This window comes from Tamandua tetradactyla, chromosome 1 (genome assembly GCF_023851605.1).
Source record: "Tamandua tetradactyla isolate mTamTet1 chromosome 1, mTamTet1.pri, whole genome shotgun sequence".
NCBI lineage: Eukaryota > Metazoa > Chordata > Mammalia > Pilosa > Myrmecophagidae > Tamandua > Tamandua tetradactyla.
This window is the reverse complement of record NC_135327.1, coordinates 2,807,821-2,833,918: the sequence shown is the minus strand read 5'-3', so window position 1 is coordinate 2,833,918 and position 26,098 is coordinate 2,807,821. Positions and strand designations below refer to the sequence as shown.

At 54.3% G+C, this 26,098-nt stretch overlaps 3 protein-coding genes across 6 annotated transcripts in view; 2 read left to right on the top strand and 1 right to left on the bottom strand.

Moving 5' to 3' along the window:
• SLC9A8 (solute carrier family 9 member A8) overlaps positions 1 to 2,242 on the top strand; it is a 96,298-nt gene extending 94,056 nt beyond the window's left edge. For all 4 annotated transcript variants that reach the window (XM_077167024.1, XM_077167016.1, XM_077167007.1 and 1 more), the window contains 2 exons: positions 846 to 992; positions 1,816 to 2,242. In XM_077167024.1, coding sequence (XP_077023139.1) covers positions 846 to 992; positions 1,816 to 1,923 — 255 coding nt within the window. In that variant the 3' untranslated portion in view covers positions 1,924 to 2,242. The remainder of the gene's footprint in view (positions 1 to 845; positions 993 to 1,815) is intronic.
• An 11,797-nt stretch (positions 2,243 to 14,039) lies between these two features.
• SPATA2 (spermatogenesis associated 2) lies at positions 14,040 to 24,777 on the bottom strand. Its single transcript, XM_077166955.1, has 3 exons — positions 24,126 to 24,777; positions 18,350 to 18,786; positions 14,040 to 17,484 (listed from the first exon to the last, which is right to left on the bottom strand). Exons 2-3 carry the CDS (start codon positions 18,680 to 18,682, stop codon positions 16,258 to 16,260), a joined length of 1,560 nt encoding a protein of 519 aa, XP_077023070.1. The 5' UTR covers positions 18,683 to 18,786; positions 24,126 to 24,777; the 3' UTR covers positions 14,040 to 16,257.
• The window catches only part of RNF114 (ring finger protein 114), a 43,362-nt gene continuing 41,645 nt past the window's right edge, over positions 24,382 to 26,098 (top strand). Inside the window, exon 1 of the mRNA XM_077166987.1 lies at positions 24,382 to 24,681. Within this exon, the coding sequence (XP_077023102.1) occupies positions 24,644 to 24,681 (38 nt within the window). The 5' untranslated portion in view covers positions 24,382 to 24,643. The remainder of the gene's footprint in view (positions 24,682 to 26,098) is intronic.

The following is a 26,098-nucleotide window of genomic DNA, read 5'->3' as shown; positions in this document are numbered from 1 at the left end:
AATACCGGACCCAGCTGTCAGGAGACAGGAGCAGATTTAGACTCCAGAGCCCTTGCTCTTCACCCTCCTTGTGGTTCCCCTAGTGGGGTTGCTGGGCCAGCAGCCTAGCTGGGGAACTGTCGGAATTGCAGAGTCTTCTCTCCATCTCAGGGCTCCTGGGTGGGAACGCTGCAGGGGGCCCAGCCGCTCGCTTTTACAAGCACCCCAGGTTTGAAGTCCACTCTCCACAGCATCAAACCGCCCTCTGCCCCCACCCTGTTTGCCTCCACAGTCAGCAGGTGTCCTCTCCTCTGAGCTCCCAGCATCCTCGTCAGAGCAGGCCGCCCGTGTGCACACTCCATCGGCGGGGGCTCCTGCAGAGGCTGGGGTGCTTGTCTCCCTAGGCGCCTCTGTGCAGGGCCTGGGTGAGGCATGGGGTCCACAGTGAACCTCCCCTGCATGCCGGTGGTTTTCGTCATCCGTCCACAGCTCCTGCGTGGCGTGTCCCCGCCTCCGCTCCCCTGCACTGACTTGGTGGCAGACACCTGTCTGTGACAACCACCCGTAGCAAGTCTCAGGCAGATAGAGCCGCCCCTGCTCCCTGGCTGCTGACGAGGTGGCCTGGTTGCACGTTGGCATCCTCACAAGAGCTTAGCAGCCGAGCCCTGGTTCCCGTTAGTTGGCCATCTTCCCTCCCCTCGGGGCTCCCAGGAGGGGCATCTGCTGCCCGCAGAGGCCCTGCGCGCGTTTGAAAGTGCAGTTGGGCTGACGGCAGTGGCCCAGAGGCGGGATACCTCTGTGGCCAGCGGGCAGAGGCTGGGTGGGGCGGGGCCTTCAGGAAGACCCCAGCCCCACCCCTTCCCCAGGGCAACACGGTGGAGTCGGAGCACCTGTCGGAGCTCACGGAGGAGGAGTATGAAGCCCACTACGTCCGGCGGCAGGACCTCAAAGGCTTCATGTGGCTGGATGCCAAGTACCTGAACCCCTTCTTCACGCGGAGGCTGACCCAGGAGGTGGGTTCCGGGGCCCTTGCGGTAGAGCCACCACGCACACCAGGACCCCACCCACCCTCAGGGCCTGCAGTGGCAGCCTGGGGAGCTGGGGGCCAGGACACAGGTCATGGGAGCAGCACCCCTCCCACTCCTCCCTCTCCCAGCTCGCAGGGTGGGCGTGCCCGTGGCACGTGGCACACGGCACACGGCATCTGCTGCTTTTCCCCTGCGGCCAGGTTTAGTGCTGGTTTCATAGTAGACCAAACCCAGCTTGGTCTTCCTGGGCGAGCGACTCCAGACTCGGGACGCTGGCCGGCATCTGAATGTGGATGGGGGCCGGGCCTCCGGGCACTGGCAGCTCTAGGAGACAGTGGTCCGTGTCCCTGGGTGAGCCTGGGCCTGCTTGGCTGAAGGTGCAAGGAGGGTAGGCTGGCCGTGGGGCGCAGCACGGCCAGGCGGGGCTCTTCCCCTGCTGCTTGTTCCCCCTCGTTCCTAAGCCCTGTGCTCCTCCTTTCGACTGTGGGAGCCCTCCCTGTGGACCAGGCGCTGCCTCCTGTCACCTGTGCAGTAGCTGTTGCTGTTAGCGCACTTGACAGCTAGGGAGGCCCAGAGAGGTGCAGTCACCGCCCGGGTCACACAGCCGCTGCACGTGCACCTGGGCCAGAGTCCAGGTGGGGCCAATTCCAGAGGCCATGTTTTTAATGTCGCCATCCAGCCTCTGGGTGACGGCTACTGTCATCTCCACCCCAGCCTGTGTCCACACACGCGCATGCACGTGCATGCTCCCTTCCTTGGCGCTGAGCCCTGGCTGGCTGACAGGAGGTTGGGTTGTGTCCCCACCCAGGACCTCCACCACGGGCGCATCCAGATGAAGTCCCTCACCAACAAGTGGTACGAGGAGGTGCGCCAGGGCCCCTCCGGCTCCGAGGACGACGAGCAGGAGCTGCTGTGATCGGCCGGGGAGACTGCAGAGCTGCAGGCCTTTGGCAGCGTCCCGTCCCCTCCATACCGGCGTCCTGCTGCTTCTCAGCCCCGCGCTGCAGCGACCACCTGTCCCAGGGGACATGCCGCTCTGCTCCTGCAGCTGGGGTGGCAGTGCCTAGGCGGAGGAGGGCCGTCCAGGGCCTGTCTGGAGCAGCGGGCCCATGTGACCGGGCCTGTGCATGAGGTCGCTCCTTCCCAGGTGGTGGCTGCCCTTCCCCAGCCTCTGCCCTCGTCATCACCCTGCAGTGGCCTCTGGGGCCCTCCCTGCTGGAATGGCGGCTTTGTGTCCTCAGGATGTGTCCTCAGCTGCAGCAGTCTGACCCAGGAGCAGCCCCAGCAATCTGGAAAACCTCACACTCCCCTTTGGGATGTTTCTTGCCCTCCCTAAGAAAAACAGGGGCAGCCTTTCCATCCCTGGCCGTGTTCCTGGTGGCGGCAGCTCCTAGCGCTCCCTGGAAGGTGACTGTTCACACTGGCGCCCATCGCTGGGTTCACAGGCCCTGGAACCCCATTGGCAGCTGCCTGCTGGGTTTTGGGGACGCCGACCTTTCTTATGGTCAGAGTGCCCTCTAGCGGGAGACAGAGAGAGAGGGCCTCTGCTGCAAGCCACTAAATTTCGGCACTCCTACCAAGTCGGAGAGCTACCAGTAACCCGCTGCCATCTGAGCCCCTCCCTTGCCACGGTCTCCCCCCGTTCTGTTCTTGTTTCTTGTCCGACCCAAGGTCCCTTGTCCTGGGCCCTGTGCTTTCTGCCCACCATTTACCGGCTGCCGCCTTCACTGCTAACAGGAGAGCCCTCCCACTTCCCTCTCCCCCGTTCCCCTGCCGTATTAGGTCCCATTTGCCCCCAGTGCCAGGATCCCAGCGCACAGCACTAGGCTGGGGGCCAGACCCATACTGCTGGAGCACCTCCTCTCCCGCCCCCACCCCCCACCCCCACCAAGGTGCATGGAGCCAGAGCTCAGAGCCACCTGTCATCCCCGAGCAGCTGCTACCCCCACACGTACTCCCAGAGTGCTTGTATTACACACGCACACACACCACGTTCTCCTGGGCCCGGCCTCTCCGGGCAAGGAGCTGCCATCATGTCCCTGAGTTTCACGTCCTCTCATCAGCTGCCCTTTAACAAGCCTCTTAGGCGTTGACCTTCCATGCGTGGCCCAGGGTCACGTGCTGGGGTCAGCCCTGTGGTGCAGTTTAACTCGTGCCTGTCCTCAGCTCTCTGTGGGGACAGAGTGAGCCCCTGAGGGCCATTGAGGCTGCTGGGCGGGTGGCAAGTGCGTCCCACCCCCTCTGCCTCGTGCCTCATCCCTCGTGGCACAGCTCCTGACGGGCAGGAGGCCTGGCTGCGGAGCCACAGGCCCTGAGCTGTGGGCACGCGGGCCCCTTCTGTAAGCTGTCAGGGTGAGGCCAGATGGGCAGAAGTGCTGTTGCCTCTTTATGCATGAATGGTAAATCCACACCCAACAGTACTGCCACCTTGAGCCCATAATTTAAGCCAAATCAAGATGATTTTATTCCACCTATATTCCGACCGAAGGAGCAAAGTCTTGTGCAATTCTGCCCCCCATCATTTCCTTTTAGTTTGAAAGGACGAGGTAATAGCAAGGAGGCCCTTTGCCCCCAGCTCAGGGGAGCCAGCCTGGCTTCTGGGGGACGCGAGGCCAGCAGAACTGTCCTCACAGGCTGTCCTGCACACTCAGCTTGGAAGTCCTTCCCTGAAAGTGAGGGTCTGATCTCAGAGGTGTAAATGGCTTTGCAAACTGCTAACTGGCCAGGATCTTGTAAGCAATGAAGAGAAAGGAACTTCTCAGTTCAGACTTGGAGGCCAAGGACCCAGAGCTGAAGTCGACACTGCCCCAGGGGCAGGGGAAGCCATGAGTGTCCGGGCAGTGGGGTCCCAGGGTTGGTGGGGGGAGGGGGGGCGCCACCGCTAACCCGTGGGCCTCTGGTGACCCCTGCGGGCTGAGGGAGCCTCTGTGGCCTCAGGGCACTGTGGGGAGGGGAGCAAAGGGTTTTCTTACAATATGTGGCAGGAAGAGGGCCACAGAAATATTTTTCTAGTGGGTTATTTTCAAATGTCGTTGGGAATAACAGTAACCGTGACTTCCTGCATATCTGTTTTCTTTGGCATCTAGGCCATGGGATAGGAGCATTGCAGCATGCAGAGGAGGTGGTGCTACTTAGCAGCAGGGTAAGGGTGGGAGGCAGTGGGTGCCTTGCTAGTTCTGGGGACCCTGCAGCAGTGGGCCCCCACCCCAGGACCCCCAGTGGCCCTTCCACAGCAGGCCCTGCAGTTTGACCCACTTCCTGGGATAAACCCCGTACTTTCTGTAACCCCGTGAGTGAGTGTAGAGTCCCTCAGAACAGCCACCCCCTGAGGCTTGGGGTGTCGGGTCTCAGAGAAAGGAGGTGGCTTTCCCTGGGTCCCTAGAGGTCAAAGCTTGCAGTGGGCTGGCCGGAGTCCCTGTTTCCCGTCTGTGCTCAGCTGCTCTGCGCAGAGGTAGATGTGAAGCCCGGAGCGCAGCCAGCGCCTCTTCCACAGCGGTGTGCTGGCAGGCCCTGGCGGGCGGTGGCCAAGGAGTGGGGCCTGGCTGGCACGTTGCCAGTACCCGAGTGCGTGGAGTCAGCCATGAGGCCCTGCCTCGCCCACCGCCCGTGCACACGCGGGCACGCTGAGAGACAGCCGCCCCTCAACACCACGGCCTGGATGCCGTCTGCAGGCTCAGGGCCCATGGAGCCCAGGCGGCAGGTGGGTCCTCAGGGGCTGCAGCCCGGCTCCCACACTGCTCGGGGGCGGGAAAGGGGAGCGCAGGCCGGGCCAGGTGCGGGGAGGACAGTCGTGTGCCACTGCCTAGGGCTCTCAGTGCCAGCCTGTGTTCCCCGTCAGGTCAGGGGGTAGGACCCCAAATCTCAGCCGTGCCTGGTATGCCCCCTAGAGTGCTGGAGTTGTTCTACCAGGAGCCCAGGGCAAGGTTTAGGTGGGAGCGCCGTGGTCACAAGCAAGACTGAGAGGCCGAGGCACCACGCGCCCCTCCTTATAGGCCCCTGTGTCCCTCGGACACGGGGTCAGCAGCCAGGGTGGTGAAAGAAGGAAGCCCCGGTGTCCCCTCCCCACCCATCACCCTCTCGCCCAGCCCGCCCTAAGCAGCCCAGTCCCCGAGGGAAAGAGTGAACTGGGGGGGTGGGGGCGCGGTCTGTGCCCCCCTTGGGCTCCTCCCGGCTCTTCCACACGAGCTTGGCGGACGCAGGTTCGCGGCCGGGGACCCCCGAGGGCTGTCAGCGAGGCCCCGGCTGGCTCTGGGGGTGATGGGGGCTCTGGGGGCCACCAGTCTCCCCTGCCCCCGCGGACACAGCTCCTGCAGAACTTGGTTTGTTCTCAAGGTCATCAAAAGCTTGTTTTCTTTTTGGTAAGTTTTTTGTAAAAGCGAATTTGTTTGCTTTAAGGAGCTGTGGGAAGGTCGGACCTATTCTCTCATGCTCCACTGAGTGGGTCGTGATGGGCATTTGTTGGGTGACATCTGTTTGTTTCGTCTGGATGGGGCTGCACCTGGGCGGGGGCGGCCGGCAGGGCACAGGGCGCGGGGGGTGCCCCCAGGGCTGCCTGCGGCTTCCCCTCCCGGCGCTGAGGAACTCAGATTGGAAGGGAAGCTATAAGGACACTGGGCGTCTGTTTATTTATTTAGTAATAAAAGTGGACACTGCTGACTTGAGCCGCCTGTTTCCTTTACCCGAGGCTCAGGTGCCAGCGGAGCACCCGGCTGAGGCCGGCCTGGGTCCTTGCAGAGCAGCAGGTGAGGTTGGCTGACACTCCCGGCCGCCCCCACCGGCCGCCGCTGGGCCTCGGCTGCCAGCAGCCGGTCAGCCTAAAGCCCCGCGAGCCTCCCAGGGCCAGGCAGGGCCTGCCGCCTCCTTCCAGCGGGCGCACCACCCTGCGGGGCCTGGGGAGAAGGTGGCACCAGATGGGGGTAGCGTGGCTTAGTGGCTTCACCCGCCCACGCACCCCCAAAAGCCACACAAAGCTGCTCAGGCGATCAGCCCCCGCAGAAGGCGGGGAGAGGAGAGCAAAGCCCGGTGGGGCCCGACCTGACCCCAGGCGTGGGGCCTCTTAGGTCCCTTGCCATGGCCCCCCCACACCTGCCTCAGAGCCGAAGTGAGGCAGGGGGCCAAGCAAACCCAGAACCTTCTGTGGACCAAACCGCAAGGCCAGGTGCCTGCCGGGGTCAGGCAGGGATGGAGAAGGAGGGGGCAGGGTGGGCAGGGGGCGCCTGAGGCCCGTCAGGCTCCCACATGCCGCGGCGCCCAGGCACAGCTGCCCGCAGTGATCGCCCCACACGCACGATGCCTGTGTCCCTTCTGGCCAGTGGGCTTCCCCACCACCAGCGCCCACCGGGCGGGCACTCTGCACCTGGAACAGGCGCTGCCCTGCCCCGCGCCCCGCCCGCGCTCTCTAGTCTGCTTTCGTCTCTTTGGAGTTGCCTATTCGAGATACCTCGTAGGAGGGGACTCCACAAGTCTGTCCTCTCATGTCTGGCTTATTTCACGCAGCACGTTTTTCAGGTTCATCTATGTTGTAGCAGCATTTTGCACTTTTGACAGAGATCTAGGGTCAGGGAAATAATTTTTCAAAAAATGCAAGTGTGGTCACAAACGGTAACTGGCACCTGGTCTCCGTGTCAGGAATGAGGCAGGTGATGGGGGCGAGGACAACTGTGAAGCAGGGTCTTCCCAGGCCCCTGCAGCCGGCCAGCTGGCCAGCAGAGCGGTGCTGAGCACAGAGCCACCAGCAAACGCGCTGGGACTGGGGTGGGCGGGGCCGAGGGCTTCCACTCATTCCTGTCACCCTGGTCAAGGGCATAGGGGAGGCGCGCTCCCGAGCAGTCAGGAAGCTGAAGGGGTTAAAGGTGAAGCTCCCCCCCCCACCCCCCCCCAGCCAGCCCATGAGGGGAGCTAGGGTGAGACGAAGCTGGCTGAGGATGCCTCTTCACTCTTACCTTGGTCTAGCTGACGGAGCAAGGCCCTCTGGGAGGCCCCTCTCCTGGGAAGGGGAATTCAGGGAGACGACAGGGCCTGGACTGGGCCACCACGGGAACTGCTGTGCCGTGGGGCAGGGGGCCCAGGCGGGCCGAGCCGGCAGAGCCTTGGGGCTGGAAGCCAAGGCTCAGGGCTGGTCTTCCTTGAACTACTTGTTGAAAATAATCCTTGCACAGTACACAAAATGGAAAGTGACCCCAAGGCCATCCTCTAGCCCCCAGTTTCCCTCCCCAGAAACTATCACGTGTTCTTGGATCCTTCCAGATCATGCATGCATTTACAAGCAAACACATGTATATACTTTTTGCATAAATGATACAGCACATATGTTGTCTTACTTTTTCATTGAACACTATATTTTCTAGAGCATTCCATATCAAAAATATCTATAAAGCTTTCGCTTGCATGGGTGGAACCTCTGTTTCCAGTCTTGTGCCATCACGAGTGTTGTACTGCCGTGGACGCCCGGCACACGTGCAGGCAGTGACACCCAAGGGGACTCCCTGGAAGCAGAATCCCCAGGTCAGTGTGCTCTGCACAGCGTGCCCCCAGTGGATGCTTGGGCCGGCAGGCTCTGGGAGGAGGGCTGTGGCCGGATGGGCTGTGCCTCGGGAGGTATTCTCATCAAATTCCCGTTTTGAAGATGGCAAAACTGAGGCCCAGAAGGTGTAGGGCCCTAGTTTACCTTGTGCTCGTAGAGAGTAAGTTGCTCCCTGGCTTTGATGGGCTTTCAGCAGAGGCTGCTGGCAGAGAAATGCTGCCATTGGGTTTGCCTTAAACCCTCTTCAAGACAGGGTAATTCTGGCCTGCCCTGGTCACGGTGGGGCGGACACTAACCTGGGACCAGGCACAAGCACGCAGAACGTGAGCCTGGGGCTCCTGCTCGCTCTGTGACACTGGGCAAGCCACCTTACCTCTCTGATGCTCAGTTTTCTTATCTGTAGATCAGAGATGGCCACAGCGTCAACCCCTGAAAGGCAGCAGGGAGCCGGGAGGGAATGCAGTTACGTCGGGCAGTGCGCGCTTCATAAGTGGGGGCCTCTCCATGAATATCTGAGGCTGAGAGAGCAGGCAGGCATCAGCTCTGTCTTGCCTACCCATGAAGGTGCCGGGGAAACCTGGGGCTTTAGTGTCAGCTGCACCAGCCTGGTCCTCAGGATGGAGGCACAGGAGCCGGCACCCACAGGCTGCTGCCTGCTCACAGCCTGACACTAACGGAGGAGGAAATGTAGGTCTTTGCTTACTAAGTAAGGGCCACAAAAATGCAGTTGGTTTCTTCTGTGGCAGAGATGAGCTGCACACTCAAACGGTGCTGCATTTCACAAGCCTGAAAGGGTCCATTTGCTTTGACCCAGCAGTTCCACTCACAGCAGTTTACCTTAAGGACACAAGGAATGTGCACAAGAGATGTGAACCCAAGAATGGTCATCCTGGCAATATTTGAGGAACTGAAAACAGCCTGTTTGTCCATCAGTAGGGGATTGGTGAGATAAATATAGAATATTTGCTAGGCAACAAAAATTAAAGATGTGGAAAGATGTTTACAATGTATTAGACCAGTATCCTGTCACCTTCAGAGGAGATGTAAAAATTGCACTGTTTAAATGTTAGTGATTTCAAAACGCCAAAAAAATGAATCAAAGGAATAGAAACTGTAGTACATGCGTGCCTTTAAAAATATGCACACTAGAATGGACAGAAGAAGGCAGAGCAATTTGGAGAGAGTTCAGTCCTGCTCCCTGAAACAAGACAGGGCTCAGGGAGTGACCGGAGCTGTGGTCTGGGGTGTGAGTAAGCCAGGAGGGTCTTTAGGTAGTTTTGGGAGGGAGGGCATTGGCAGGATCCGACGGGGAGAGCGAGGGGGTCGATGACCAGGACCCCCCTGGGTGGGCTGCGGTGCACGGGGAGGTGCGATGTGGGGGAGCTGACCAGCTGCCGGCAGGGGAACCTCCCTGCGGTCATAGTGGACAGCACCCGTGGGGAGACCGGAGGCGGGCCAATCGTCTACCAGGGGGCCAGGCCTCGGGGAGGGGGGGATGGAGTGGGCAGGGAGTGAGGACCAGGCTGGTGCAGGAACAGCTGGCCCACAGGTGCTGCGGATCAGGTGATTCCCCAGGCGCTGGTCGGCTGCCCAGTGCCCCTGGCAGAGACAGGCCAACACACCCCCACCCCACACCCCAGCCCCGGGCAGAGCAGCTCCCCTGCTGAGCACGCGACCTCCGGTGGCCTCAGCCAGGAGGGGCGGGGCTGAGAGAGGAGGAGACTCGGGTGCGCCGCCTGCTGGCCAGAGGCACTAAGCGCAAGTTGGCTGCACGAGACGGGAGGGGGGGCCTGTGGGAGGAGGAGCCTCGCGGTCGCCGCCTGCTGGGGGGCAGGGCTCAGTGCAGGCAGGACTTCAGTTTTTTATCTGCCTACACCTTTAATTTTTGTTTTATAGACATTTAGTATAACTGCATTTTATTCTTTTCTATTTTTTATTTCACATATTATCCCATTTCATTTACTTGTATTATTAGTATTACTATTTTTCCCTTAAATTTTCTCTCCCTTTGGGGGACACGAGCTTGACTTCACTCCCAGTATATACCCTGGGATGTCTCCTTTTGATTCTGGGGCCTACATCTGTTGAGGTGTATTTTGTTGTTCTTGTTTTTGTGTTTCATGTTTTTATTACATTATTATTGTCGCTTCTTTCTTTTCTTCGTCCTCTGTGTGTGTGCATGTGTGTTTGTGTGCGTGCGCACGGTTGGGAGTCAGGCTTGGGTCTCCCCGTGGAGGGCAGCAATTCTGCCACTGCAGTACCTGTGCACCCACCCTAGCTTCTAATAGACCCTTAAGTTGGATTTTATCCCCAACATAAGATCCAGACCTTGATTTAGTGGAGAATAACCAACAAAATGCAAAAGGGAACATTCAGCAAAAACCAAGTAAATGCAAAACTTTAGACAGTGAAGGAAACCAACTTGCAAAACAACCACATTGATATAATCGAACGCCTCAAACACAACAGAAAATCACACATGAAGATCCAAGCAGAAATGGCCACCCAAGTGACCAAATCAGAATTCCAGAGAGGGCACAGAACATGGAACAACCGCTCAAGAATATTTATAAAGAAATAAAGGATAGCAAGAAGACACAAGAGAAAAACAAAAAAGACACTAGAAGACCATAAAGAAGAATTCATTAGGTTAAACAGAAAAATGGCAGATCTCACAGAAATGAAAGATACAGTAGACCAAATTAAAAATATACTGGAGACACCCGATAGCAGATCCAAAGAAGCAGATGGAAGAAGAAGCGAGCTAGAAGACAGAACAGCTGAACTAGGGCGAACAAAAGAACAAATGGCAAGAATGATGGAAAAGGGAGGGCCACGGTGGCTCAGCAGGTAGGAATGCTTGTCTGCAATGCCAGAGGACCCAGGTTCGATTCCCGGTGCCTGCCCATGTAAAATAAATAAATAAATAAATAAATAAATAAATAATTTTAAAAAAATCTTAAAAAAAGAATGATGGAAAAATGCAACTGGACCTTAGGGACCTTAGAATCACTGGAGTCCCAGAAGGAGAAGAGCAGATAAAGGGTTGGGAAAGTTACTTGAAGATACAGTTGGAGAAAACTCCCGAACCCTTATGAAAGACATGAACATGCACTTCAAGGAGGCCAAGCGAACTGCAAATAGAATAACTCCGAGCAGGCCCACTTGCAGGCACCTGCTAATCAGACCGTCAGGTGCTGAAGAGAAACCAAGTCCCAACGGCAGCATGAGAAAAGCGGTCACTGCACACGAGGGGAGACACGCAAGACCGACCTCAGACGGTCAGCAGGCACCACGGAGGGAAGAAGGCAGTGGTGTGAGGTATTCAAGATCCTGAAGGAGAAAGGCTTCCAGCCAAGAATTCTTCCTCCAGCCGAGCTATCCTTCCAAGTGGAGGGAGAGACTAAAATCCTCAAAGATAAAGAAAGATTGAGAGAATGGTGAACAAGAGGCCAGCCCTACAAGAATACTAAAAGGGAGCCCTGTCGGCTGGTATAAAAGACAGGAGAGGGAGGTCTGGAGAAGGGCACGGAATTGAAGAATATGAGGAAAGGTAATTTAAAGAAAGGAGAGAAGGAAAATCATATACAGATCTGACAAAAACTAAAGGACAAGAACTGCTTTTACAGTAATTACTTTGCATGTTAGTGGACTAAACTCATCAATTGAAAGATACAGACTGGTAGAATGGATGAAAAACCTCATCCATTTATATGCTGTTTACAAGAGACACAGCTTAGACTCAAGGACACAGACTGGAAGTGAAAGGATGGAAAGAGATCTTCTTAGTAAGTTGTAAACAAAAGAAAGCAGGAGTAGCTATGCTAATACCAGACAAAACAGACTTTAAATGTAAAGCTGTCATAAGAGACAAAGAAGGACACTACATATTAATAAAAGGGACAATTCACCAGGAAGAAATAATCACAAACGTGTATGCTCCCAATCAAAGAGCTCCAACGTACATGAGGCACATACTGGAAAAACTGAAGGGAGCTACAGACAAATCACCAGTACAGTGGAGACTCCATTACACCACTCTCCTCTAAAGACAGAACACCCACACAGGATCAACAAGGAAACAGAGAACCTAAACAACAGGGTAAATGGATTAGCTCTAATAGATATGTCGAGATAATTAGATCCCCGAACACCAGGACACACACTCTTCTCTCACACATGGAACGTTCCCCAGGACAGCTCATATGCTGGGGCACAAACTGAGTCTCTATAAATTCAGTAAGATTGAAATTATCCAAAGCACTTCTCTGATCATAACAGAATAAAGTTGGACATTAATAATCACCAAAGAACCAGAGCTTTCACAAATATATGGAGATTAAACAACACACAAATAATCAGGGGATCAAGGAAGAAATTGCTAGAGAAATTGGTAAATATCTGGAGATGATCGATAATGAGAACATAACATATCAAAATTTATGGGATGTGGCAAAGGCAGTGCTAAGAGGGAAATTTATTGCCTGAAAAGCTATATTAAAAAACAAGAACGAGCAAAACTCAGGACGCCAGAAGTCTGAAATCAAGGTGTTGGCTGGGTTGGCTCCCTCTGGAGTTCTAAAGGAGAATCCATGCCTCTCCTAGCTTCTGCTGGGAGCTGCCAGCCACCTGGCATTCCTCTGCTCGGGATTACAGAACTCCAGTCTCTCCCTCAGTCTTATACAACCACCTCTGTCTTCTTTTCTGTTCTTATAAGGACACATACCATTGGATTTAGGGCCCATCCTAAACCAGGACGATCTCATCTCACGATGAGATCAAAACCCTCATGCCACTGCAGCGTCCAGCCAGGGAGAGGGTGCAGGGCATGGAGAGGGGCAGGATTCCCCCTTTGAAAGACAGGTCTGAGGAGCCACACAAAGCACTCTTCCAGGGACCAGATGTGGTCACTGGCCACATGTGGCTGCAAAAGAGGCTGGAAAATGCAGCCTTCGGCCTGGGCAACCCAGATGGCCAGAAACCAGGGCTTCCGTGCCAAGGAAGAGGGGCAGGTGGAGATGGGGGGACAATCTGCAATGTCTGCCACAGCTATCGTCCCTCCTAGCACAGGCATGTGTGAGCCACAGACCGGTGCTCAGAGCTGGCAGCAGAGCTCTGTACAGCTGGCAAGCCTGACAGTGCTGAAATAGGTCTGTCATGTACAAAGACAAAGCAATCTGCTCTGAAGGCCCTGCTCTGCTTCAGATGCCAGAGCTGGTGCCCGCTGCCAGTGCCTTCTTAAGCCAGGTGCTGGAAGCCGCTGCTCCTGCGGATACCCGCGGGAACGGGCAGCAAAGCCGGCGGTGCCATTTCCTATGCACCTGGTCTGGCCAGAGACTGAAACGGAGAAACCTGTCCAGCCTCTTCCTGGACAACTGAGCCGCCTCCTGGGCGCCAGGAGTGGTCAGCAGGTGGGCCCAGGTACCCTGCTGGTGCTTGAAGCTGGGACTTCCCCTACCCAGCTGCTCTCATACCATCCTGAAGACTTTTGCCATGTTTTGCTTTTGGTCAGCCCTGATTTTTTAAAATAACTTAATTTTCAAAAGAAATCTATCACTGCTGTAAATGGAAAAGCACTATGGCCTGCCATAAATAAGAGGTAACTAAAACCCTAGCTAAGAGTCTGCCGAAGACTCCGTACCTGGTGCCCCTCTGTCTGTTAAAGCCAAGTTAACATTAAACCAGAACTTCCACCAGGAGGCATTTAAAGGGACTGAGTTAAAAATTAAAAATGGAATTCATTTTTCCCATATTGCCCGCCAATGTTATTTAATGCCTGTCAGTCACCACCACTGATCCTTTCTCCCAGAGTACGCAGCCCCACACTCGGGAAGCTGCCTCAGCTCTCTGCACCTGTTTCCTCATCTGTAAGACGGCATCGTCACGTACTGTAAGACGTGCTAGGACAACCAAGACTGTTACATGAGATCACACACGTCAGGTCTCAGCAGCCATGTGCCTGGCACATGGTATACGCACTCAATGCCGGCCATTGTTATCTGTCAGTTTCATGGAGGAGAAAATTTGAGTCCTGTTATTAACAACTAAATATGGCTTGAACAAAAACAGTCAAAAAACCCAAGCAGACATGACATCCAGGGGTGAAAGTCTCCCTGCCGACGTGGGAGAGGACTACCAGGGATGAATCCAGATCTGGCACCATAGAATCAACAATTCCATCCTGACCAAAAGGGGGAAAAGAAGTGTAATTAATAAAATATCAGTGGCAGAGAGAGTTCAAATAGAGCCAAGAGGCTACTCTGGAGGCTGCCCTTAGGCAAGCTTCAGTTAGACCCTGCTACCTATCAAAACCTGCCAACCCCCAACCAGGACCATTCCAGCCAGTCCTAAAGAACACCTAGGGCGATGTATAAGATTCCACAAGGGTTCCAGGCACTAGAGTAACTTTCCAGAAACCTACAACCTCCAGATGGGTCCCTGGTCCAGATAAGTCCTTCTTTATTTCTTTGCTTTGTATAAATGTTATACTATACAATAAAAAAAGTGAAAAATAAAAAAAAACCCAAGCAACCCAAATTTCAAAGAGGAACATAAAACCCCAAGCACTTCATTTAATAATGGAAGACAATTTATTATTATTTTTTAAGTCATCTCTCAACATTTCAACTCTTGGTAGAAATCAAATGCAAAACATGTATGTTTTTAAATTAGCATATATTTAACTATTTCAATCACAGCAACCTCATACAGCAAGATACACACAAGAAGGAACACAGGCGTAGCATTTTTTACTCCAGTCTGTGACACAGTGTTTCCGTGATGATATGTACACTGGACTCCTCTTAGCACGAGTCAGTCATTCCTGCTTTTGTCTGCTGCGTTTTGTGGCATCACAGTTGGCTAAGAGTTACTGCAGTGCCTTGGGAGCAATCTGAAAAAACAGAAACTAGAAACCTATCAGGAGTGGGACAGGCATTAACACTTCTGAAATGTGAAAAGAAAGAAATGTGAAATGAATGCCCCGAGTGGGCTGGTCTTAGTAATAGAGGTGATAAGAATTCAGCCTTATATATACATTGTTATCTATCTACATGGGATCTACCAGATATATTTAAAAAGAGCCATATAAGATTTGGAAAACCTTTAAAATCACTCAATAGTGTCGCAAGAACATCAGCAAATCAGTGACCTCATCAGCAGAAGCAGTGGCCTGAGGACTCCGCCAGATCTAAATGAATTTGTTCAAGAGATAAAGCCCTCCTGCAACCCGAAGGCCTCGCTACATGCAAGTTCCCAGGACGTTCTGTACATCTCAACCACTTATGGCTAAAATTTATCATTAGTTCACAAGGAAGCTGTTTGATTTTAAAACTCTTGACCCACTCCTGCTCTGCACCCCCAAAAGAAAAATCCAGGGGTGAGGAATTCACATGAGATTAAGGGGCCTTCAGGTTTGGACGTGCTTGGGCTCAACTGAGGATCTGAGAGGTCTGTCTAATGGGCGCACGCCGGTTCCTGCCTACTTGTAGTGCAAAAAGATCACAAATATTGTTGCAGTTAAGTCCTGGAAACAGGTCAGGAGAAGAGGACTGAGACAGGGGCAGTGGGAATCCCAAATGATTTTCCTTCTGAAACAAGACTCGAGTTTGGAGTGCAAGGTTCACGCTCGGTGAGCGCCAGGGACCAGGGCTGTGGATCCCGGGGCGAGGTCCCTGAACGGCTGCCAGACGACCAGTCAGCAGGCGCCCAGCCTGCCCTGGGCGCCCGCGCTCACCCCTCCGTGCACGCTGGAGGTAGGTGTGCAGAATTGGTGGTAGGGAAGACAAGGTGGCTGTCCACCAAGGAAAAGGGGCACTGTCTCTGTTCCTCTCATGCCCCCTGGGTGGTGGGGAGTGGAGGATACAATAAAAAAGGGTGCGTCCCTCCCTTGGAAGACTAAAGAACCCAGGGCATTTTTATAAATAGTTACATAATTAAATTTTTTAACCACTTTGAAACACATGGCAAGTTGAATATTTATTTAAAAATAAATCTCAAAAATATCTATTTACAATACAGTAAGAGGGGCATGTGCAAACAACAGAAAGGAAAAGAAAGTCAGTCCTGCTGTGGAAGGTCCACATGTCAATGCTTTGGAGAAAAGTTCACAAGTAACCATGGGCTGAGATGAGCTATGGTGGCAACGGGATGTCATTCAGCTACTGCTGGCCTCAGTTCAGCCTGTAAAGCCCAGAGAGGCAGGGAAGCCAGGGGACGCCAAGGAGCAGGGAGCCCAGGTGGGGGTGCTCATGTTTGGGGTAGGCATGGAGAGGGAGGAGCCACTGGAAGAGGCCCGAGTGTGGCAGGAGGGCTCATTTCACAAGCCAACAGGCCTCTGGCTCACCACTCCAGGTGCACATGTGGGAGTGACCTGCAAGGTCCTTCCCAGTCTAAGTGGGCGTCACGGTGGGTGGTAAGAGTCCCAGAGACAGAAATCCTCTTAAATAAAAAAACCGAACAGGAATAGAGAGATTAGCAAAAATGAATCTGAATGGAAGTGCTACCCTCTCCCTTGTCAAACGACAAAGCAGCCATCGGTTGAATTGCTGGAGTTAATGATAGCTAAATGGACTCCCATGAAGAGGGCAGCCGGCCTCACAATCTCCTGGGTACCTGAATGGTCAAGTGCAGGCCTGTGCTTCCAGAATCCATGTAGCATTGCTTCTTCACCATCGAGACGGAAGGTCAGTGGTGTAGCCCTTGTGGCAGGAAGGTGCAGGACTGAGTCTACTTGTACACGGGATGAGAGAAGGGGGCGGGCTTGTAGTGCAGCTGGTTGTGGGGCATGAACTTGTGCAGCTCACTCTTTTTGCAGCAGGGGTCGTAATGGTAGGCGCTGAGACAGGCATCGCAGGAAACTTTTGAACACTGGGTGCAGGTGTTGGTGGCGCCTGGGTGGTTACAGAAGCCACAGCGGGAGGTGGCGGTGGTGGAGGGCTTGGATTTTGCATGGAAGTATGGCAGCCGGTCAAGGGCCTGAGTCTGGCCCAGGTACTTCTCCCGCAGAGATGCCCCGGGGGCCAGGCTGTCGTGGGCAGAGGCCTTGGTGGGGAAGGCGCTGGGCTTGGAGGCCGGGGAACAGGCGAGCAGGCTGTCGCAGCGCTGGCAGAGGGAGGTGCTGCAGGACAGCCCGCAGTTTTGGCACTTGGAGAGCGTGGTCTCTTTGGCGGGGGGCGAGCGCTTGTGGTAGAAGGGGTGGGCGTCATTTCTGAGCAGCCACACGTCTGGCCGCAGAGCGTCCTGCCTCCGGGAGGTGGCCCTGGGCTCGGCGTCAGTGTACAGGTCCACATCATCCTGCGCGGAGAAGCAGGGACTGCGCAGCAGGCCGAGGCCATTACTGGGGGAAGCGGGTGGGAGCTCATCTTGACTGCCATGGGGGGAGCTGGACATGGTCAGAAGGGAAGGGGACGGGCGGATGATTTCATCCTTGAGGTCATCCCCCAATTCTGGGGCCAGAGGCTCCTTCCGCAGGCTCAAGGAGGCCTTCAGGGGCGGCTTCCTGCTCTCCCAGTGGCTGTCATAGGCGTCCACCGACCTCGAGGGCTTCGTCACCCGGGGCTTGTAGTAGTCCTTGGCCGCCCGCTCGCTGGCCGACTTCTGTAGTGCCACACGGGCCATCGAGGCCGCCAGGTGCTCCCTGCCCTCGGCCCGCCGCCGCAGGGCATCAGAGCAGCCCCTCGCATCCTCTGGGCTGCTCCTGCGCTCACTCACAACATCCAGCTCCGAGTAGCCCTTGTCTTTCACCTGAGAATGGATTTCCAGCAGCTGCTCACACTCCACCTTGGCCAGAAAGAGCTCGAAGGAGACCATCTTCACCTGGAGAGCTTCCACCAGCTCTCGGAGCTTGTACGCAGTGCCCAACTCAGGCACGTAGCCCATGTAACTCAGGATGGTGTGGACGTCCTCTTCCAGCAGCGTGGACTTGACGTAATAAACAAAAGGGCCCGTGTAGGTCTGAAGGAAGAGCGAGAAGAAGAGAGGCAGCGTTTCTCTCTGAGACACACAACAGAGACGGTCTCAAGCAAAGCACGCCCAACCCTGAACAGGCGCACGTGGGAGAGAATGGGAAGTGGGTGATCACAATGGTCACCGAGGCTTCTCGCCACCCAGGGCGGCGCTAACACTCCTCCCAGCTCACGGAGCTGGGGCGAGGGCCGCCGCACAGCAGCTCCTGTCCTCAGCACCCAAAGGCTCCTGCAAGGAGGAAGCCAGGCACACACGGTGAATAATGGGATGGGGTACCAGGCAGAGCACCCCAGCAGCAATGAGAATATTCCCTTCTGGCATATTCCTCTGAAGGGCTCAACAGTATGTGGGACTGAAGAAGTGAGTCATGGCTGCACTCCTGAGCTGTCACTGCCACCACCACGATTTGGAATTTCATTTCCTTCAAACTCATCCACTTTCCTCCTTATCTGCTGCCACATTTCAGTCCACACCAGTCTCCTTCCACTGCACTCAGACACCTGTGACAGCCTAACTGGTCTTCCTCTCCCCCACCGCGCCCCCCCAGTCCATTTCCCCAACAACAGCCGGCAGGATCCTTCCACATGCACACCAGGTCCAGAGCTGCCAGCCTTCCCCACCGCCGGCTTACAGACCTCCCGGACTGGGGAGGCATGCGAGCAGTCGGGTTGGGGACAGTGAAGAGATGACACTGGAGAGACAGATGAGGACAGCCAGGGTTGATGCTGGCTATTATCCCCAAGGCAGCAGGGAGCCCGGAAGGGTCTGAGAGCCGAAGAGGGACGTGACTGGCACAACCCGCCCCTGGTAGAAGGAGGGAGCCCAGTGCGGAGGGCTCCTCCCTGGGCCTTACCTTGATGCTTCTGAATTCCTTCTTCCAGGGGTAGAGGAAGAGGTTGACACCCACTGTTTCCAGCAGGCTGAAGGCGCAGTGCAAAGCCCGAAGGCTGGAGTTCAGTGAGCGCAGTGAGCTCTCCACCACCTCATAGAACTGGATCAACCGGAATCGATAAAAGGGGTCAACCTTGTGCAGGCTGAGCAGGGTCGAGGCTGCCACCCGCAGGTACTCATCACTGCCAGGCCGCTGCTTGCTGGGGGTGGCGTCCACTCTGCCCTCGTGGAACTGCACGTACTTCCGAAATAAGTCATCCTTGTATTTTGTATCCATTGAACTGGGCTTCCCCATCCAATCCAGAGGGGGCTACCTTACCTCCGCCATGGCGCTTGGCTTAGAGGCCGGGGCATCACTACAAGTGCAGCCATGCTGCCCACCTGGGCCAGCAGAGTGCCCTGGAGGGGGAGGAACAGGAGACCCGTCATTCCCCCCAGGGGCCACACGCCAGCTTCTGACTGCCCAGTCGACCCCCAGAGACCCGGCCTGGGCTGCGCTGGGCACCCCCACCCCCTCTGTCCACTTGATCCGCATTTACTGAGCATGGACTCCACGGAAGGGCAGAGTGGAACCAAGACAGACAAGACCCCTGAGAGATGACACATTTGAGGGTGAAGCTCAGGAATACACAAGAGGGGAACCTAACCTGGTTTAATGAGGAGAGGTGAGTTTTAGAAAGGCCCCCCCTGAGGCAGTGGCATCTGGTTAGACCTAAGGAAGAGGAGTTTGTCAGGCAAAGGCGTGGGTGAAGGGGTCACCACAGGCAGGGGCCCTGCGCTAACACTAACGGGGCACTTACTACGCACCAGGCACTACTCCAGGCAACTTATGCATGCTAACTCATTTAATCTTCTTAAACAAGTCTAGGAGAGGGTTAGCATCATTTTACAGATACAAAAACTGAGAGGCAAAGAAGGTAAGAAACTTGTCCAAAGTTACAAAATGATTTCAAGGCAGAGCTGAGATCAAAATCCAGGCAAGCTCCAAAATCCATGCTCTTAACCTTCACTTCCTGCATTCTGGAAGCAGAAAGGATCTTAGCATTGAACAGAAAAGCTAGCGGGCTGAAGTAGCGAGAGCAGCACACAGAGGGGTGACAAGATATGAAGCCACTGTCAGAAGTAGCATCTCAATCCCCGGAGGCTCACAGAACATGTTAAGAATTTTACACTTTATTCTAAGAACCATATGAAGCTACTGAAGAGTTTAAGTCATATTTCCATTTTCAGGGAGCCCTCTGGCTGCTAGCCCCTGGACAGTGTTTCTATCTACCTTGGATGGCCTACATTCCCCTTTACCATAAGGGCATTTTCCAGATCCCTGGCATGAGGAGGGACACAGAACATTCTGAGCTGGGACACATCGAATCTATGCAACCTTGTTATCTGCTTGGCACTAAGCAGGGCATGGATGCATCTAGCAATATCCTTGGTGCCTCAATACTGGAAGCAGTTCTGGATTCATCATGGGATGCAGCCAGGGCCAGGGCAGGCAACACAGCCCAGGGGTTCCGAGCACAAATTCTGAAACCAGGCCTGGGTATGGACCTGGCTCTTCTTCCAGGTTGGTTGGGCAAGTGACTTACTCTCTCTGAGCCTGTTTTTCCCTCTGAAACAGGGCAAATGATAGGACCTATTGGCCAGAGTTAGTGTGAGGGTTCAATGCAATCAGTATGGAAAGTGCATCACAGGTGCTGGCTCCAAGTAAGCTTTGACATGCCCAAGCAACCACTCCTGTTGGGTGAGGGGTGCTACCTGAGCCCCAAGATGCCAAGCATTCTCAAGGGAAGATCAGAACAGGGACAAAGTCTCCATGTGGGGTGGACACGGCACTTGCCTTTGCCAACCACAAGCTCCACAGGTGCAGGGGCAGGGCCACCTCAGCATAGCGCTGGGGCAGAAAAGTGGGCGCCTCATCAATAACTGCTGACCAAGTGAAGGAAGCCCCTGCTGGCTGGGCAGCAGACGTGGGATGGACCTGTGGAATCCTCCACCAAATCTGAGTTTAGCTAATCCTGAGGGTCCAAAAGCCTGGCAGCTGTCGAGAGGCCAATAAAATCATCTACACCTCTGAGAGCCACTCATCTGGCATCTCCAAGGTTTCTGCAACAACCAGGGGTGAAAACTGTGGGGTGTGGGGTGAGGTATACTGCAGAACTAGAGACAAAGAGAGGCTACTTCTCCCACCCACTACACTGACAAGGGAGCCGATGCCTCAAAAACAAATAAGCCTGATGAGCACATGAGGCCAACTTAAGTCCACCTAGGATAAACTCGGACTCTGCTCCCGTCTCCTCGAAGTTTTTCCCTTCGTGCTAAGCTCTACCCACACGTTTTTTCTCTCTGTTCCTCAAACCCACCCAGCTTATGTCTATCTCAGGACCTTTGTAGGTGCTGTTCCTTTTGCCCTGCACATTCTTCCCCTTGAGAGGGGCTGGCTGACTCTCAGGTATCGCCCCTGAGGCCTCACTGGCCGCCCCAGCTCCACTAACGCCCACCTCCCTGGTCCCCCTTCATCCTGAGATAGTCACAATCTGAAATTGCCAGCTCTGTTTGTTCGTGTACTAGTTTCCTCCCTGTCTCCGTTACCTGATGAGCACCACAAAGGGAAGGGCCATGTCTGCCTGTTCACCACAGTGCCTGACACAGAGCCTGGCACAGGGAGGAACAACGTAAAGGACTGCACGTTCATGAGGCCACCCTTCAGTTTCTCGCTATATCTCCCAAGAATCCAGGAGATCAGTAAGGGAGAGATGGAAGAGAAGCTCCAAAGATGGCAGCCTACGCTCTAAATAGCTCAGGGTTGGTGAAAGGTGGACCCAAGATGCCAAGCCTGGTGTTCTGACTTGAAACCCACGCTGCTCCCATCACTCATGATTCCTGTGCACAAGGACGTGCACAGCCCCTACCTTGTACCAGGCTTTGGGCTTAGTGTGGTGGGGGTCAGGGAGTAGGTGGGGGTGGGGGGAGTAGGGGAGAACATCAAGAAGATAAAGTCCTGCCCTCAGTCTAGTTGGAAGAGCTTATCAAGGAGTTTCAAAGTATGTGCATTCTCTTACAAAACAAAAATGTATTGCAACCCAGAAGATATCCATCAGTGCCTTTGCTAAATGAAGGCCCATATGCTTTTACCATTTTTTTATTTTCTAAGAGATGCTTTCATCCTGCCCCTGGCCCCACAGAGCTGTTTTTTGGGGGGGGTACATCTGAGAAGCATTTAAACTGAGGGTATGAAGCCACCTAAATACCCCTGTTGATTTTTCTGCAAGGAAGTCAGCCTTGAGTCCAAGAGGCTGATTTTTTTCCCACAAACTCAGCCACCCTTAGTCTCAGCTCAACGTCTGCCACTCTGTAATCACACCACTGTCCACAACCTTGTTTGTTGCTGGCAAACAATAAACAAGGAGTAGAGATCCAAATAACACTACTGTTCAAATCCAAAAATCAAAGATGAGAAATGTACCTAAGAAGAACCTTGAACCCACCTAGGCAGGTGAGGAAAAAGGCAAAAGAAAGTGAATGCTAAAAGAAAATTAAGGGAAAGAGAGAAAGAAACACAGCTATCAAGGTCCTACCATGTACTAAGCCCTGGACTTTACAACTGAAATGCACTGTCCTGTTTAATCTTCTTAACAACTCAGGAGAAAACCTAGGCTCGGTTGTTAAGCAGCATTAGCCCAAGCTCGAGAGGGCTAGAGCTGGGATGTGGACACATGCAAGCCAGCTCACTGATTTATTACTACAGTTAGTACAAGGGATCATTGGTCATTGTAAGGGCCCTCCACTAACTGCTCTATGAAAATCAACTTAACCCCCAGGACACACCAAGTTAAAGAAGAAACTGAGGCTCAGAGAAGCCAAGTCACTTGCCCTAAATCACAGGGCTAGAAGTAGAGCTGAGATCCGAACCTAGCTAGCAAAACTCTAACTCTTAAGTTCTGTGCTGCTTTTAAGCAAAGCTGCCTGCTGCATCTGCCTAACAGTTCTACTTGAAAGGGTTTGGCTAAGGTACAGTGCCCTGTACTAGAGCAAGCAAGTTCTAAAAATTCCTATAGTAGCAAAATTCACATCTTCCCACACAGAATAGGGCTGGAAGAGCCACAAATCTCTTTATGATGTAAGCTCAAAGGCCAAGGGAAGAGGCTGGCCAGAGACGGGCCAGTGGTGAAGCAGCTGACATCATCTCTGTTGAATACATTTTCTGAAAATTCAGGCTGCTCTGTAGCTGGTCATAGCTGGTATCTTTCCTGAGCATAGCGCCAGCAATTTATTCCCAGCATTCTGCAAGAACAATAAAAAACATGCTTCTGCAAAAACTGTGATTACAGTGACCGACACAACCCAGCAACAGAAGCTGTTAATTTCTCCAGGCAACCCAAAGATTGGAATGCCAAGATGTGCCAGTTTGGCAGCAAATAAAAAAGCACAGTACTGTGAACGTCCCTAACACAGAGCCAGGCAGATGCCTAGAGCCCAAAGCTGGTCACCACCTCCTATAACCACAACAGAATCCCCTCTGAAAAGCCTGAAAAGGAAGTTAATGAAGGGACAGATATTGCATGCTGGGGTGGGGGTTAGAGAATAAGCTTTAAAAAAATTTTTTTTTAACATTTCAAAGAAAAAATGCATCTGTTTAAGTCCTCCTGAATCAAACTGAAACGATTCTGGGTAGCAAAGCATTAGCTTGGCTTTACCTCAGTTGGCCTATTCAAGCAGAACCATTTCCCCAAGCAGCATTTGAAGGCTCCTCCTCCCTACACAGGCAGAAGCTATTTTGGTCCCAGCGTTGTCCTAGTCCACAGGTTTATACATCCCTGGCCTGGCTTCAGCCAATTCTGAGTTCCCTCAGCCTCCAAACAGGAGCAAGCAGAAAGCAGTTCAAATTCCTCTGCCTCCCGCCCCAATCCTGTGCACCACCCCAAGATAAGGCTCCTGAGACGCATGCAGGGAAATCTTCCACTGGCTGCAAAACACCAAGGGCTCCTCACACCACCAACAGACTCCAGAGAAAGAAACAGCGAGGCCTACCAAACCTTTGAAAATAACCTCGGGGGTGCCAATAGCCAGGTTTTCAGAGGCGTTCTGAAGGAAGCTGCTTCCCCTTCCTGCAAGACACAGAGCTGGCGACTGCTTTTCCCAGCTTGGATAATTCCTACAGCCTGCCTGTGAGGACCAAATCAGTTACGAAGAACACCCCAGTGTCAACCTCGGTCGGTCCCTCCCCACCGGCTTGTGAATGAAGTAACATTGGCTTTCACTTAATGGACGCCTACTGTATGCCGGGGACTGCCTTGACATGCATTATCTCATTTCCAAACAGCTATGGCCCTTGCTGGCGGGATCAGCCCCCATCTGACAACTGAGGCTCACAGGGTGAAATGACTTGACCAAGGTCATAGTGAGTACAAACCCAGGTGTGCCGCTACAGCCTGCGCTGGAGGGCAATGCGATACCGCCTCGCGGCAGAAACCGGGTGTCGTCTTGCTCGGGAGTGCTCCTCTGGGGCAGCCCGAAACGCGGTCGGCTAGTCCCGGGAGCCTGCGAGGCAGCCCCGGAGACCGGGAATACTGAGGAGAAGCTGGGGGTTCCGGGATCTCCCAAAGAACGAATCCGTCTCTCGCCCCTGCCGGCCGCGAGGTGACTCGGATCCCCGGCCCGCCGAGTCCCGCTGACCCAGCGCCCCCTCGGTCGGGGGAAGCCCCGGAGGGAGTTTCCAACCGCTGCCGCTCTGCACTCACCCCTCGCACTGCCGCCGAGGCTGCCCCGGCCGGGGCGAACAAGAGGGAGAGGAGGCTGCCGCCCGAGCCAGGCCCGAATGGGCTCTCGCCGCTCCGGCCCGCTGAGGGGTACCGATACCAGCGTCTCAGGACCAGCGGCGACCCGGAAGCACTCGGCCCGGAAGCGATGTCAGGCGGGGCGGATTCAAAGGGAGGGCGGGCTGCGGCTGCGTACTGGGCTCGGGGAGAGGCCCATGCCAGTGCTGGGCGGGGAACCAGGAGCAAGCGGCCGAAGAAGAATTAAGGGGCAGAGGAGCGAGCAAAGAAACTGCGAAACCCCGCTTTCGGGCCTCAAGCGGCTGGGAACGGGACCCGGAAATAAATGGACCGGAAGTGACGCAGTCTGCCACAGGATGGTGGCTGGCCGGGTTGTCATGGAAACTGCCGAGGATCCGGGCTGCGGAGGCTTGGACCTACGAGCGCGAAATAGACGGCCCCCAGGCTCGTCTCCCCGACTTCTAGAGGATCCCCGTGTCTAGATGATCCGCGGACTGCGCTCCCTACTGCGTCGGAGCAGGTGCTACCAGCCAGACCCCGCCCTCCATTTTTCAGACGGAAATACCGGGGCTAGACGGCGCGCGGCGAGAGGCCAGGGCGCACGCGGTGCCGCCCGCCTGAGCGGGCTGCGGGTGGCCAGGCTGTGGTTAGGAGTATGGGTCCGCGTTCTGGTCTGCCACGGGGCTCGCCGCAGGCGTGGTAACCTCAGAGGTTCCGTGTCCTCACCTGTGAAACGGGAGAATAGTAGTGTCTGCCTCCGGGGCTTTTGTGAGAATCAAGTGGGGTACTATATGGAAACTGATATGAACAGTAGTTAACATACACCAAGATCTAAATACGTTTTGTGTTTACACTCTGGTTAAGTCAAAGAAAATGACTGCTCTCGGCCCTCAACTTTCGTAAGTAGACGCCAGCGGTGAGGAAGACGGAGCCAACATTTTGTCTTCTCACGTCGCGACTCTGACCGGCACCTGCTTTATTTGCACAGTCCACACTGATGGCCTGTCACAACACTGTCGTATTAGGGTTCTCTGGGAAAACAGCATTGACGGGAGACATCTGTAAATATGAGATTTTATAAAATTGTCTCACATACGCCTGTGGAGATTCACGAGTCCAAATACTGTAGGACAGGCTGCAAGCTGGTAACCGCGGTGAAGGTTTTCCACGAATTTCCCAGGAGCTGGCCAGCTGAGATGGCGTTGAAAAGTCTGGCTTCTGAGTGCTGAACTCATCACTGCTTTTAAAGCCCTCAGCTGACTGCATGAAACGTCTCTCATTGCTGAAAGCAATCGCCTCAGTTGATTGCAGATGTAATCAGCCATAGAAGCAATCAACTTAGTGATGATTGAAGCCCACAAAATGTCTCACAGTAACAGAGCAGTGCTGGCTTGACCAAACAACTGGACACCATTACCTGGCCCAGTTGACACATGAGCCTAACCAGTATAGCTGGTCATGGGTTTGTCTGCACCTTACCTACCATCTTGACCATGAGGGCCCCAAACTCATAGTGAATCTCTAGTGTTTGCACAGTGCCTGGCACATACTGAGGACTTTATTGAATATGTTTGTGATGGAACCATTTATTGCCTCCTGCCTTACACAGACATCTATTGAGACCTCACGGTCCACTTCATGCCAGGCTCTCTTCTGCAAACATGCTTCCAATTTCTGACACTCACCAAAGCTCTTTCATCCTTCTAGCCACTGTGCCTCTGTTTATGCTGTTCCCTCAGTCTGAAGTCCTTCCCCTCCCCGCTTTTCATCCTTGCCTTTTCAGCTTTTATCACCATGGATTATATCTTTTCTTAACATGACACCCCCACTATACTGGGAGCTCCTTATTCATCTCTAGTCCCTCAGGGCTCTCTTGAGCCCTTTACATGGCTGATTAGAGGTGCCCAATAGATGTTTCTTGATTGTCTGATTCACTG